This window comes from Eriocheir sinensis, unplaced genomic scaffold (assembly GCF_024679095.1).
Source record: "Eriocheir sinensis breed Jianghai 21 unplaced genomic scaffold, ASM2467909v1 Scaffold71, whole genome shotgun sequence".
Classification (NCBI taxonomy): Eukaryota; Metazoa; Arthropoda; class Malacostraca; order Decapoda; family Varunidae; genus Eriocheir; species Eriocheir sinensis.
The window spans coordinates 740,001-756,073 of NW_026112065.1; the positions used below are offsets into that span (position 1 = coordinate 740,001).

A 16,073-nucleotide genomic window follows, 5' to 3' on the forward strand; every position below is an offset into this window, starting at 1 on the left:
GAGACAGGACAGACATAATAGACAGAACAGATAGACAGACAGACAGGGCAGAGAGAATAAACAGAACAGATACAGACAGGACAGACATAATAGACAGAACAGATAGGCGGACAGACAGAATAGAGAGAACGAATAGACAGACAGACAGGACAGACAGAATAGATAGAACATATAGACAGACAGAATAGACAGAACATATAGACACAGACAGGACAGACAGAATACAGAACATATAGACACAGACAGGACAGAGAGAATAGATAGACACAGACAGGATAGACAGGATAGATAGACAGCCATAAAGAGATGGAAATACTGTTTTTTCTATCATATCTTTTACGTGTTTTCTCCTTTGTTCTGCCTCTGTTTTTGGCCTCGAACCTTATATCATTCTCTTCCTTTCTTCCATTATATATCCTATTTTGAAGATTTCTCCCTTCTTTCCTGTAGTATTTACTTGATTTGAATCTTCCTCGGTTTTCTCTTCATCCATCTCTCTCTCTCTCTTGCTCTCTCACACACACATTTATTTTCCTTGAAAAACAACAAATCGACGGGACCAGATGAGATCCCGGTGGAGGCGTGGAGGGCCCAGGGAAAAGAGGGAATAGACTTGTGCTGGAACAGTTGGCGGAAAAGTACAGAGAAAAACAGAAAGAACTGCATATGGTATTTATAGACCTAGAGAAAGCGTACGACAAGGTATCAAGACAGGAGCCGTGGAGATGTTTGGGAGAGAGAAAGGTGCCGGAAACATATGTAAGATTGGTGAAGGAAATGTACAGGCATGCCAAAACAAGGGTAAGGTGTGGAGCAGGTATGACGGATACTTTTGGAGTTGGGGTGGAGCTGCATCAGGGCTCGGCGCTGAGCCTTTTTCTCTTTAACAATGTATTCGATGTGCTAACGATGAATGTAAGGGAGGGAACACCATGAGACATGATGTATGCAGATGATGTGGTTTTAAAGGGGTGGAGTGCAGACTGGAAGAGTGGAGATCGGCACTGGAGAGCAGAGGAATGAAAATAAGTAGAACAAAGACAAAAGATATGATGTGTACAGAACAAGAACATGATGGATTTCAAAGTGTTAGGTTGGATGGTATGATGCTGGGTAGGGTGGATTCCTTCAAATACCTGGGGTCTATCCTATCAGCAGATGGTAATGAAAATAAGGAAATAGCTGGAAGAATCCAGGCTGTTTGGAGAAGCTGGAGAGAGGTGTCCGGAGTACTGTGTGATAGTAAATGGCCCGTGAAACTTAAAGGAAAGGTATACAAGACAGTGGTACGACCAGCAATGACGTACGGGGCGGAGACCGTAGCCGTAAAGAAAATTAATGAGGGGAAGATGGAAGAAGCTGAAATGAGGATGTTGCGATGCATGTGTGGCATGACTAGGAAGGACAGAAACAGAAATGCAAGAATCAGAGGAACAGTTAAGGTGGTGGAGGTGTCGAAGAAGATGCAAGAGGCAAGATTGATGTGGTACGGGCGTTTTGAGGCGAGATGGAGAAAGTGACGAGAGGAGAATACTGGAAATGGAAGTGCAGGGAAGCAGAAGGAGAATAACTGAGGAAGACCTAAGACGAGATGGAAGGGATGCACAGCGGCAGATATGAGAGAAAAGGGCCTCAACACCAACATGACAGGCGATAGAGGAACGTGGAGACGGTTCATCAAAAACAGCGACCCCGAATAAAGACGGGATAATAAGCTGGCGAAGAAGATAAGAATCTTTCATTATTCATTTTTCTGTTTGCTTTTTTATGTACACACACACACACACAGAGAGAGAGAGAGAGAGAGAGAGAGAGAGAGAGAGAGAGAGAGAGAGAGAGAGAGAGAGAGAGAGAGAGAGAGAGAGAGAGAGAGAGAGAGAGAGAGAGAGAGAGAGAGAGAGAGAGAGAGAGAGAGAGAGAGAGAGAGAGAGAGAGAGAGAGAGAGAGAGAGAGAGAGAGAGAGAGAGAGAGAGAGAGAGAGAGAGAGAGAGAGAGAGAGAGAGAGAGAGAGAGAGAGAGAGAGAGAGAGAGAGAGAGAGAGAGAGAGAGAGAGAGAGAATGACGATAGCATAGTTCCTTACCGAAACACAGGTTTCTGAGGCTACTGACAGCAATCTCTACTCTGTTCCCTCCTACTATCTCTATCCTAAATTTCAATCCAAAGCTGGATGTTGCGCCTACGCGCGCAACGACATCACTTGCTCTCGTGCCCACAACCTTGACTCTTCTGAATTTTCCACCATCTGGCTAAGACTTCATTGTTATTCTATCACTAAATACATATGTGCTGTTTATCTCTCACCTAACTCTACCAACTATGTAAAATTCTTTGACTATTTAAGTTCTAAAGTGGAACACATCTTGACCCACTCTCCCTTCGCTGAAATCTCCATCCTAGGAGATTTCAATGTTCACCACCAGCTTTGGCTTTCATCCTCTTTCACTGACCATCCTGGTGAACAAGCCTACAACTTTGCTATCCTCAACGACCTAGAGCAGTTGGTCCAGCACCCTGAACGTATTCCCGACCGTCTTGGAGATCGGCCCAACATTCTAGACCACTTCCTTACCTCAAACCCTTCTGCTTATTCTGTCAAACTGTTCTCTCCGTTGGGCTCCTCCGATCACAATCTTATTTCTGCATCCTGTCCTATCGCTCCTGTACACCCTCTGGACCCACCGAAGAGGCGATGCTTCTGGCATTTTGCTTCAGCTCGGTGGGACGACCTGAGGATGTACTTTTCCGATTTCCCGTGGAATGATTATTGCTTCCAGGATAGAGACCCCTCTGTGTGCTCAGCGCATCACAGAGGTGATTGTCTCTGGAATGGAGGCATACATTCCTCGTTCTTTCTCTACTCCTCACGCTAAAAAGCCTTGGTTTAATTACGGTTGTTCTCGTGCTGTCAATGATAGAGAGGTAGCTCACAAAAGGTACCAGACCCTTCAAACTAATGCTAATTACGAACTTTACATTTCTGCCCGAAATCGTGCCAAATCTATTCCCCGACTAACCAAAAATTCTTTCATTAATATAAAATGTCAAAACCTTGCTTTCTCTAACTCTTCCCGTGACTTTTGGCATCTAGCCAAAAACATCTCCTCCAACATCACTTCTTCATCTTTCCTCCACTCAGTCCTGACGGCAACACTGCCGTCTCATCTATCTCTAAGGCTGAACTCTTCTCTCAAACTTTTTCTAAAAACTCCACTCTGGACGATTCTGGCATATTCCTCCTACTCATCCCCTCTGACTCCTTTATGCCTGTTATAAAGATTCTTCAAAATGATGTTTTCTATGCCCTCTCTGGCCTCAATCCTCAGAAGGCTTATGGACCTGATGGAGGCCTCCTATTGTCCTTAAAACTGTGCCTCCGTGCTGTCACCTGCCTGGTCAAACTCTTTCGCCTCTGCCTGTCAACATCTACCTTTCCTTGCTGGAAGTATGCCTTCATACAGCCTGTACCTAAGAAGGGTGACTGCTCCAACCTCAAACAACCGTCCTATAGCTTTACTTTCTTGTCTATCTAAAGCTTTTGAATCAATCCTCAACCGGAAGATTCAAAAGCACCTTTCCACTTCTGACCTTCTATCTGATCGCCAGTATGGGTTCCGCAAGGGCGTTCTACTGGTGATCTCCTAGCCTTCTTAACTGACTCTTGGTCATCCTCTCTTAGCCGTTTCGGTGAAACTTTTGCTATTGCGCTGGACATATCAAAAGCTTTTGATTGGCACAAATCTTTGCTTTCTAAGCTACCCTTCTACTGTTTCTATCCTTCTCTCTGTACCTTTATCTCCAGTTTCCTTTCTGACCGTTCTATGTCTGCCGTGGTAGACGGTCACTGTTCTTCCCCTAAATCTATTAAGAGTGGTGTCCCACAGGGTTCTGTCCTATCTACCTCTCTTTTTCTGTTGTTCATTGATTATCTTCTTTCCAATACGAACTGTCCTATACATTCCTACGCCGTTTATTCCACTCTGCATTACTCAACTTCTTTAATAGAAGACCCACCCTTCAGGAACTTAACGACTCAAGGCTGGAGGCTGCAGAACGCTTAGCCTCAGACCTTACTATTATTTCCGATTGGGGCAAGAAGAACCTGGTGTCCTTCAACGCCTCAAAAACACAGTTTCTCCACCTATCCACTCGACACAATCTTCCAAACAACTATCACCAATTCTTTGACAACACCCAGCTATCACCTTCCTCAACACTAAACATCCTCGGTCTATCCTTAACTCAAAATCTCAGCTGGAAACTTCATATATCATCTCTTACTAAATCAGCTTCCTCGAGGCTGGGCGTTCTGTACCGTCTCCGCCAGTTCTTCTCCCCTGCACAGTGCACAGTTGCTGTCCATATACAGGGGCCTTGTCCGCCTTCGTATGGAGTATGCATCTCATGTGTGGGGCTCCACCACAGCTCTTCTGGACAGAGTGGAGGCTAAGGCTCTTCGTCTCATCAGCTCTCCTCCTCATACTGATAGTCTTCTACCTCTTAAATTCCGCCGAAATGTTGCCTCTCTTTCTATCTTCTATCGATATTTCCACGCTGACTGCTCTTCTGAACTTGCTAACTGCATGCTTCCCCCCCTCCCGCGGCCCCGCTGCACTCGACTTTCTACTCATGCTCATCCCTATAGTGTCCAAACCCCTTATGCAAGAGTTAACCAGCATCTTCACTCTTTCTTCCCTCACGCTGGTAAACTCTGGAACAATCTTCCTTCATCTGTATTTCCTCCTGCCTACGACTTAAACTCTTTCAAGAGGAGGGTATCAGGACACCTCTCCTCCTGTATTTGATCATCCTTTCGGCCACCTCTTTTGCTTTACTTTAGGAGCAGCGAGTAGCGGGCTTTTTTTTAATTATTGTTTTCTTTTTTGTGTGTGCCCTTGTGCTGCCTCCTTTGTTGTAAAAAAAAAAAAAATACACAGACAACGCACAGTACATGGGCCAACTTATCCATCTGTTGCTGTTACGAAAAAAGAATAAAAACATTACCTAACAACCTCCCTCCCTCCCATTCTCTTACCTCAAGCCTGCTCTTTATAGGGGACGAGTCTGTTTCTCTCTACTGAGGCTTCGTTCCTGCCGTGATAGTTTGTGACAGTCCAGGTAATCAACTGACTCCCTCCTCTTTTTCAGGTTTGCTTATTGCTGATATTTCCCGTCACGGCCCCGCCACTCAACACAACACCTGCACACTCGGACATCCAACCTGAACTGACTCCCTCCATGCTAAGGCAGTGCTCTGATTGGTCCAAGACAGTGACTTTCAAAATAGCGCCTTCTGATTGGACGAGCCTATTATCATTACCAGAGTCGCCATCGAACAATTTTGTCAGGGGATTTCTTATTGGTTTATTACAAACAGATCAGGCACATTATTAAAGCTGTGTGTACTCCCTCATTTTTTTCGTAATTTATGTAACCTGATATATCAAAGTGTTAATTTATTTGTTTTCGTTGTTACATTTTCGTCTAGTTTTGGAGATGCGGTACGAGAGTTTGCATGACCACCAACAATAGCAGTCAACAGCAAAACACGGTGCAAAGAAAACGACTCCCGCGGCAGTGACTTGGAATGAAGAACCTTGCCCATGACCGTAATTTTGGCATATTGTTTTTTGGGGGCTAAGGGCAGCATAGGTTCATGAGTTTGGTGGGGAGGGTGGCGAACGAAGCGAGCATGGGGGAAATCAAGTGGTTTCCGTTCGTGAAAAAAAAAATCCCCGAATGTAAGGTTTTTTTCCTTCATCGAAGACATTCTTAATCCCCCCAAACTCAAAAGCTACACGACTGCGACAGCCCAGCCGAGTCGCCCCGCCCTCCTCGAGGGTTGAGCCACTCCCATTGGCTCCTGTTCCTCACTGCCCAGCCGAGTCGCCCCGCCCTCCTCGAGGGTTGAGCCACTCCCATTGGCTCCTGATCCTCACTGCCCAGCCGAGTCGCCCCGCCCTCCTCGAGGGTTGAGCCACTCCCATTGGTTCCTGTTCCTCACTGCCCAGCCGAGTCGCCCCGCCCTCCTCGAGGGTTGAGCCACCCATTGGCCCTGTTCCTCACAGCCGAGTCCCCCGCCCTCCTCGAGGGCTGAGCCACCCCATTGGCTCCTGTTCCTCACAGTCGAGTCGCCCCTGCCCTCCTCGAGGGTAGAGCCACCCCATTGGCTCCTGCTCTCACAGCCCAGCCGAGTCGCCCTGCCCTCCTCGAGGGCAGAGCCACTCCCATTGGCCCTGTTCCTCACAGTCGAGTCGCCCCGCCCTCCTCGAGGGCTGAGCCACCCCATTGGCCCTGTTCCTCACAGTCGAGTCGCCCCTGCCCTCCTCGAGGGCTGAGCCACTCCCATTGGCCCTGTTCCTCAGCCCAGCCGAGTCGCCCTGCCTCCTCGAGGGCTGAGCCACTCCCATTGGCTCCTGTTTCTCACAGCCCAGCTGAGTCGCCCTGCCCTCCTCGAGGCTTGAGCCACCCCATTGGCCCTGTTTCTCACAGCCCAGCCGAGTCGCCCCGCCCTCCTCGAGGGCTGAGCCACTCCCATTGGCTCCTCTCCTCACAGCCGAGTCGCCCCGCCATCCTCGAGGGTAGAGCCACTCCCATTGGCTCCCGTTCCTCACAGTCGAGTCGCCCCGCCCTCCTCGAGGCTGAGCCACTCCCATTGGCCCTGTTCCTCACAGTCGAGTCGCCCCGCCCTCCTCGAGGGCTGAGCCACCCCATTGGCCCTGTTCCTCACAGTCGAGTCGCCCCGCCCTCCTCGAGGGCTGAGCCACTCCCATTGGCCCTTCCTCACAGTCGACCTGCCCTGCCCACCTCGAGGGTAGAGCCACTCCCATTGGCCCTGTTCCTCACAGCCGAGTCGCCCTGCCCTCCTCGAGGCAGAGCCACTCCCATTGGCCCTGGTCCTCACAGCCGAGTCGCCCCGCCCTCCTCGAGGGTAGAGCCACTCCCATTGGCTCCCGTTCCTCACAGCCGAGTCGCCCCGCCCTCCTCGAGGGCTGAGCCACTCCCATTGGCTCCCGTTCCTCACAGCCGAGTCGGCCTGCCCTCCTCGAGGGTTGAGCCACTCCCATTGGCTCCTCTCCTCACAGCCGAGTCGCCCCGCCCTCCTCGAGGGCTGAGCCACTCCCATTGGCTCCTGTTCCTCACAGCCGAGTCGCCCCACCCTCCTCGAGGATCTCACTCAGACGGCACTGCGATCGCCATCAAGCACGATCAAAATTTTAAATTACTTGATGACCTCATTTCTGACGCCCTCGCGGTTGAGATCACCACTCTCACGGGCAAGGTCATCATCTTTGTATCTTCAGGAGACAGATCCCTGTGTACATGATAGCCGATCCCAACGCCAACCACCCGACTCTAGGCTACACGCATACCAACACCAAAGGAAGACAAATACAACACCTGATTAACCAACGAACCATTCACACATAGGCCCACACCTCCCCACATACATAGCTCACAACACAGCCACAACACCGGATATCATCCTCACAAACAACAACACTTATCACAATATCAGCATTACTCAAGGCCCCATCACCATGAGCGACCACATCCCTGTCATCCTTACCATCTCTACCACTCCCATCCAAATCCCCACACGCCCCAGACCCAAATTCAACCAGGCCAACTGGGATCAATTTCACACAGAAATCGCTGAAAAACACAGGGACTCTCCCGTCAACCCGCAGTTTCGGTTGACTTCATCGACACGTATCTTCAAGAATGGTACAACACAGTTGTGACCGCAGTCAAAAACAACATTCCAACAACACGCCACAAAACTCTAACACACTCTCACTTGAGTCACACGACACGCACCCTAATAGCACAACACAAAGCCATACAGCATGAGGCCAACACCAACGGCTGGACTTATCCTCTCTATAGACGCCACAAACAGCTCCAACTCACGCTACAACAACACTTGCAGAGCGACAGCCGCGCCCCCTGGGGCGAGGTCATTCCGGAGACAGCCTCACTATACCATGACCCAGCCACCTTCTGGCGTAAGACAAAACAACTCATGGGAACCGACACGACGAACCCCACAACCTCTTCTCCCCCACACGCGACAAAGTGTACGACAACAACGAGAAGGAGACGCTACACAGAAATCACTGCGAAGACGTTTTCAGTGACGCGGATGAAGACTGGGACGACGAAGAGACAGAGACTGAAGTACGCGACTTTCTCGCCAATAACCTCCATAGACTTTCCCCTCACGTCAATGCAGACCCCAGCAGACTAATTCTGACAAATACTTCCTCACTTTTGAAATTACATCCGAACACATCCTTTCCATAATCAAAGGCATGAAAAAGACATGGCCAGGACAAAGTGGCATAAATAAAACCATCTTAAGACACCTCCCCCTTGAGGTGAGACTCTCAAAGCCGCCCTTTCAGCAGGCTACTTCCCCGACAAGTTCAAGAAGGCCACGTTGAAGCTAATACCAAAAGTTGGTAAAAAACCTCACTACCCCGCTAACTACAGGCCAATATCCCGCTTTGAAGAGCCGGGGAAGATATTTGAGTGAATTCCTGACCACCGACTCAGGACATTCCTTGAAGACTCCAACATCGACAAAGACTTACAGTTTGGGCTCCACCCAGGCAGGGGAACCACGTACGCCCTCGCTCTTGTGACCGAGACTGTCGCCGAACAGAAAGCTGACGGGGGACAGTGCCATCTCGTCCTGAGAGACATCACCTAAGCCTTCGACAAAGTCTGGCACCTAGGGATGAAGTACAAAATCTTACACCTCGGACTTCCTATCATTCTAGAAAAGCTCATATGCGACTTTCTAGATGATAGGTCGGCGAGAATAACACTTGGAAACTACCTCGGTGACAGCTTTGACCTGAGCTGCGGTGTCCCTCAGGGCAGTGTGCTCTCCCCGACGCGATTCACTATACACCAGAGATACCGCTCCACCACTCAGAGGCACCATCATCTCATACGCCGACGATGTCACTCAAATCGTCGGCTATCCAGGGAGGTCAATTCAGATGGCTCATCTCTCAACATCCCGGGAGAGTGAATCCCTTAACTCCTTAAATCACGCTCATGAAGCTCGGCTCCCTATACCAATGAACAACTGATTACTGCAAATGACACACACCACACGCAACAAACGGGCAAAATCCTGGGTCTCCACATCTCCACAAATGGTTACTATAAACATGTCCAGAATAGAGTCCAGTATGCCAGTACGTCAAAACTATACAGATTTAAGCTGATGCCCATGCACAAACATAAAAACCCACCTTGTAAAAACACTTATCCTGCCATCCTTGATTACCCTCCCATACCCACACACACATTCAGTAACACTCAACTCGCTAAACTCCAGAGGGTCCAGAACACAGCCTTACGTTTTGCCACCAACCAATATCACCCATACGCCATGACCACAGAGCAAATCCACATAGCAACAAACACTCTCCCTCTCAACATGCGTATACACAACACAGCCACAAAAATATGGCAAAGACTTTCCCTGCTCAACATACACCACTTCGACACCCTCATTGACAACGCGAACAACATACTCATGTACAACAGAGCTTTCCCAAGCAGCCTTGCCGCAATAAACTCCCTGCCTGCACCGCTATTCCACTGAATATGATCCACCCCAAAGAAGCAAATTCAGAATCACTGCATGCACACTCGGCTAGCGAGCTATACGCAAACACCACAACTACACGTTACACCCAAAAACACAAATGTAAACACAATCGTGACTCCTCCGAAATCAAATATGTAAGAACCTGTTGTGAACATAACGTCGACTACGTGCCAAACAATGTATCAACCAAACTTCAGCTTCATGAACTGATTGTAAGCCTAAAAGTGTCATAAAATGCCCCAGATAGCTGGACTTCCTCCTTTCTTCTCCCTCCTACTCCTTCTTTACTTCTCTCTTTACCTTCCTCACACACCCTCTTCTAATTCTTCCCCCTCTTCTCTCTCTCTAAAAAAAAAAGCCACATTACGCCGCTCTCCTTGCCACTCTCCACGGCCAAACGCCTCATCTCCCGCACCTGCCACTCTACATGGGACGACACACTCCATGACACCCTCCGCATCACCTCCATGGGCCAATACCGCACCGACTCATCCCCACAGCCGTGGGTGAGAAAAACATCCCGCGTCCTAGACGTGGCCTTGACACGCCTCCGCCTGGGCCACACACGCCACGGCGCTCACCTCCACCGCCTGCGCCTCGTCCCCGACCCTCACTGCCCGTGGTGCAGGACCATCGAGGACACCATTGAGCACCTTCTGCTGCACTGCCCCCGCCACCACTCCCAGCGAGTGCTGTTCAGACACCAACTCCGCGCCCTGGACGTGCCCACTTTGACCTGCCCACGCTGCTGGCGGCGGCAGGCGTCCACCCATCACGACAGGAAGCTGTCATCCGTCTCACCTGCGCCTTCCTCAGGAAGACGAGGGCAGCTGGACGCGCCTGTGAGGACTCACAGGACGACACCAGGGCTCGCGTGAGCGACTAGATCGCCGCGGCCCCAAACAACACCAAAAAAAAAAAAGCCACCTCAGTTCCTCTCAAGAAGCGAAAGAGAAACTAGTCGGGAATGAACTCATCGCAAACACACCCGTGCTTCCTCCCTCATCCTTCACTCAACTTGTCAAAGATGTCCTTACAATAATAACAATAATAATAATAATAATAATAATAATAATAATAATAATAATAATAATAATAATAATAATAATAATAATAATAATAATAATAATAATAATAATAATAATAATAATAATAATAATAATAATAATAATAATAATAATAATAATAATAATAATAATAATAATAATAATAATAATAATAATAATAATAATAATAATAATAATAATAATAATAATAATAATAATAATAATAATAATAATAATAATAATAATAATGATAATAATAATAATAATAAAAATAATAATAATAATAATAATAATAATAATGATAATAATAATAATAATAATAATAATAATAATAATAATAATAATAATAATAATAATAATAATAATAATAATAATAATAATAATAATAATAATAATAATAATAATAATAATAATAATAATAATAATAATAATAATAAAAATAATAATAATAATAATAATAATAATAATAATAATAATAATAAAAATAATAATAATAATAATAATAATAATAATAATAATAATAATAATAATAATAATAATAATAATAATTATAATAATAATAATAATAATAATAATAATAATAATAATAATAATAATAATAATAATAATAATAATAATAATAATAATAATAATAATAATAATAATAATAATAATAATAATAATAATAATAATAATAATAAAAATAATAATAATAATAATAGTAATAATAATGATGTTAATAACAATAATAATAATAATAATAATAATAATAATAATAATAATAATAATAATAATAATAATAATAATAATTAATATGAAAAATAACCAAAAAGCACCGACGTATATGATTGTTAACATTTCCTACCTTCCTGTTGAAGTTGTTCCAGTAGTCTATCAGCCATTCTCTGAAGCCAAGCAGTTTCCTCACGTCCTCTGGCCGCAGCGTGTCGTCACCTGCTGCAGCGTTCACCCCGGCACTGGACGTGACCTGCAACGACAGGCGCCACTGACTTTACCACCAATGGAGACTGGCAGCCAGGCTTTATGGGAGAGAGAGAGAGAGAGAGAGAGAGAGAGAGAGAGAGAGAGAGAGAGAGAGAGAGAGAGAGAGAGAGAGAGAGAGAGAGAGAGAGAGAGAGAGAGAGAGAGAGAGAGAGAGAGAGATAGAGAGAGAGAGAGAGAGAGAGAGAGAGAGAGAGAGAGAGAGAGAGAGAGAGAGAGAGAGAGAGAGAGAGAGAGAGAGAGAGAGATGGAGTGAGAGAGAGAGAGAGAGAGAGAGAGAGAGAGAGAGAGAGAGAGAGAGAGAGAGAGAGAGAGAGAGAGAGAGAGAGAGAGAGAGGAGAGAGAGAGAGAGAGAGAGAGAGAGAGAGAGAGAGAGAGAGAGAGAGAGAGAGAGAGAGAGAGAGAGAGAGAGAGAGAGAGAGAGAGAGAGAGAGAGAGAGAGAGAGAGAGAGAGAGAGAGAGAGAGAGAGAGTGGGAAGTGGGAGGAAGACATGAGGCGCAAGCTGTGTGGAACAGGGGTAGGAAATAAGACCTGGTGGTCCCTCGTCAAGGAAAGGCAGGGGATCAGCCGCCAGGACGCGATTCCTCCCCTCTCAAGACAGAATGGAGCAGTGGCCACCAGCAGCAAGGATAAAGCCCAGCTGCTGGCCAGTCTCTTCGCCGAGAAGATGAAGGTGGATAACCCCGGACAGACACCGCCACATCTGGAACAGCAGTGCGAGGAGACTGTCACGAAAGTGGAAGTGACACAGGTGTTGGTCGAGCGCCTGCTGCGAGGGCTGGACACCCAGAAGGCGACCGGCCCCGATGACCTCAGCCCGCACCTGCTGATGCAGTGTGCCCACGAGTTGGCTGCCCCTCTCACCACAGTCTTCTCTGCCTGCCTCCGGGAAAACACCTGGCCATCGGCGTGGAAAGAGGCTCGAGTGGTTCCCGTCCACAAGAGGAGCTCCAGGTCTGACCCCAAAAACTACCGGCCCATCTCCTTGCTGTCTGTGGTGGGGAAAGTGTTCGAGAGGGTCGTGGCGGACGTAGTCTGTCGCCACCTCAAGGACAACTACCTCCTCTCGGACCAACAGTAAGGGTTAAGAACACGACGCTCCAACTCTGATCTGCTGATGCTCCTCACCAAAAACTGGCAGGACGCCCTTGACGACGGCCTGGACACTGTCGTGGTAGCCCTGGACATAGCGGGTGCCTTTGACAGGGTGTGGCACGGAGGTCTCCTTGAAAAACTCCGTACTAAGGGCATCCAAGGTGACCTCCTTCAGCTCCTGGGAGACTACCTCCAAGGAAGGACCCTCCAGGTTGTCGTCAACGGGCAGACGTCCGACTCCTTGCCAGTGGAGGCATCAGTGCCACAGGGCTCAGTGCTTGGGCCAGTTCTGTGGAACATATATGTGGACGACCTTCTCCGGCAGCTGCCAGCAGTCTCTGCTTACGCTGATGACTGCACCCTCGCCTGCCCCTACCCCAGACAAGACTGTGGGCGAGCTGCTGACGAGGTCAATCAGCAGCTGAAGGTGCTACAGGAGGGGTGCCTGCTGGCAGGTGACCTTTGCTCCAGAGAAGACCCAGGCCATGGTGGTCTTCGATCCCCACTGCCAGGCCAGCAGTGGAGGGAAGCTAAGCTTTGGTGGAGGTCCCTCCCACTCCAGGAATCCGTCAAGACTCTGGGAGTGGAAGTGGATTGAGGGCTACGGTTTGACAGCCACATCAAACACATTGCCCAAAAGGCCTCCCACAGAGTCTCCTGCCTGCGAAGGGTGGCCAGCTTCTCGACAAAAAGGAGGCTGTTGCTCTACAAGGCCCAGATACGGCCTTACCTGGAGTACGCTGCCTCTCTTGGATGTCGTGCTGCCTCGCACAGGGAGACTCGACGCCATCCAGAGACGGGCACTGCGACTGGTGGATGCGGCAGACCCCAACCGGCAGGAAACTCTCAGCCCGTCGACTCCTTGGAACACCGCAGGACGTAGCGTTTTGTGGTGTTACATAAGACACAAGTGCAAGGAGTGCCACACCTGGCGGGCCTACGCTAATCTCCGAGAGTCACCACACGGGACACGAGAACGGTGCTATCCCGTGGTGACTCAGTGCAGGTGCCGCGTTCCTGTACCAGCCAGCACCAACGCACCTTTACGGGAAGAGTCTGCCGGATGTGGAACATGTTCACGGCCAGTGTCCCAAACATCCGAGAGATGAACACCAAAAAAAAAAAAATGTCGGCCCACCACTCCACTGACACTCGTGGTGGAGCAGTGCCAGGAGTGCAGTGTGCAGTGCGCTCACATATATTCTGTATTGTATGTTTTATTTTTTATTTTTTTATAGTATATATATATATATTTTTTATAGTTTATGTAGTTATTTTTATATAGTTTTTATTCTGCCCTTCGAATAGGCAGCACACGACAGTGCACCTTTGGGAATGTAAATATTATACATGTGCCTATGTTTAAATAAAAAAAAAATAAAAAAAAAAAAAGAGAGAGAGAGAGAGAGAGAGAGAGAGAGAGAGAGAGAGAGAGAGAGAGAGAGAGAGAGAGAGAGAGAGAGAGAGAGAGAGAGAGAGAGAGAGAGAGAAAGGCGGTACATTGACAGACAGATGGTAGAGACACACAGATCTATAGCGAGATAGATGCTAACAGCGTGCCAAAACCCACCTCAGGCAGCATGCTGTGGGCGGCGTCCCCGTGCACCGCGCCGCTCCTCCTCGTCAGCCACCTCGCTGCTAAGTCTTTACCCTGCCTCTTAACCAAGTCCAGCGGCGTGAGGTCATCACCGGCCCCCGTACTGGGCGCCGCGTCCTTATCCAGCAGGTACCTGACCACGTCCAGACGCCTTGCCTTCACAGCCCAGTGCAGGGGTGTCAGGCCATCGCCGTCCATTGCGTAAAGAGGCCAGCCAGCCCCCTCCAGGGCCTTCAGCATAGCCTCGTGGCCATAAAAGCTGGCGAGGTGCACCGGGGTGTGTCCGTCGGCGGCATGCAGCAGCTCGGGGGTGGGCGGCGTGACCGGGATGAGGGTAGACACACACTCAGCTTCACTAACTACTGCAGCCCAGTGGAGGGCCGTCCATCCTGTGTGGGGGAGACATGGAAACATGGAAATGCAGGCAACAGAGTGCCTATTGGCTCATTACGAGGTTGCCCGCTTTGGTGATTTAATCTGCTCGACCGCCACTTGGGGCCTGAGGAGCAGATGAAAGCACCTCGATATTGAGGAGCAGATGAAAGCACCTCGTTATTCAATTCACTCCCGACGCAACGAAATGACTGTCAATTCTATTTTTGAAGGAGTTGATGGTATTCGCATTTACTACTTCTGAGGGAAGATTGTTCCAGTGGCGGATGACTAGGTTTGAAAAGAATCTCCTTCCAATATCTGTGTTACATCGACTCGACTGAATGGGTAAGCCGTTATTTCTATTTCTTGAGTTGGTTTGCAGTTCAAAGAATTTGGAGTAATCGACGTTACTGAACTTTTTTCAGATACTTGAAGACATGAATCCTATCCCTCGTAGGCGTCTTTTATCCAATGTAAAGATACGGAGTCGCTTGAGTCGCTCCTCGTACGGGTGAGCCCTGAAGGTTTGAATCATCTTTGTGGCGCGTCGTTGAATCCTTTCCAGTAAAGCAATGTCCTTTCTGTAATTAGGAGATCAGAACTGTACTGCATTATCGAGGTGCAGTCTTACCATGGAAGTATACAAGGCTAGCATCACGTCTGATGCTTTACACTCGAAGGTCCTCGCTGTGAGCCCGAGCATAGTGTTGGCTTTGTTGTTTGCTTTTTTACAGTGATTCGCGTGTTTCAGGTCACTGCTGATAGTGACTCCAAGATCAGTGTCCTCCTGCATCGCCTGCAGAGGTCTCCCATCCATGATGTATGTATGGCTACTATTTTGGGACCCAATGTGCATGACTTTGCCATTGTCAACATTAAAAGACATTTGCCTTTTTTCCGATAACGTGATTGAGGTCTTTCTGAATGATTTCGCAGTCGGTCTATGTGAGGGCTTTTCCACCCACCTTGGTATCATCTGAAAATTTTGATATTGTGGATTTCAATCCTGATTCTAGGTCATTGATATATATGATAAAGAGGATGGGTCCCAGCACTGACCCTTGAGGCACTCCACTAGTAACTGGAAGCCAATCGGAAGGCTGTCCGTTGAGTAGTACTCGTTGTTTTCTATCAGCGAGCCAATCTCTAATCCACACGATCAGATTGGCTCCAATGCCCGTAGAGTGCAGTATTGGAAGGAGAGGTAAGAGAAGGAGGGGAGTGAGAGAAAGGAGAAGGAGGTGAGGGAGAGGAAGGAGGAGGGGAGGGAGAATAAGGAGAAGGAGGGGAGGAAGAGGAAGGAGAAGCAGGGGAGGGAGAGGAATGAGAAAGATGGGAGGGAGAGGAAG

The 16,073-nt window shown here is 48.1% G+C and overlaps 1 protein-coding gene across 1 annotated transcript in view; it reads right to left on the reverse strand.

Moving 5' to 3' along the window:
* LOC126994055 (ankyrin-1-like) overlaps positions 1–16,073 on the reverse strand; it is a 172,250-nt gene that overhangs the window by 130,434 nt on the left and 25,743 nt on the right. The window contains exons 2-3 of the mRNA XM_050853297.1: positions 14,323–14,738; positions 11,520–11,642 (exon numbers count right to left, since the gene is read on the reverse strand). Of these exons, the coding sequence (XP_050709254.1) occupies positions 11,520–11,642; positions 14,323–14,738 (539 nt within the window). The remainder of the gene's footprint in view (positions 1–11,519; positions 11,643–14,322; positions 14,739–16,073) is intronic.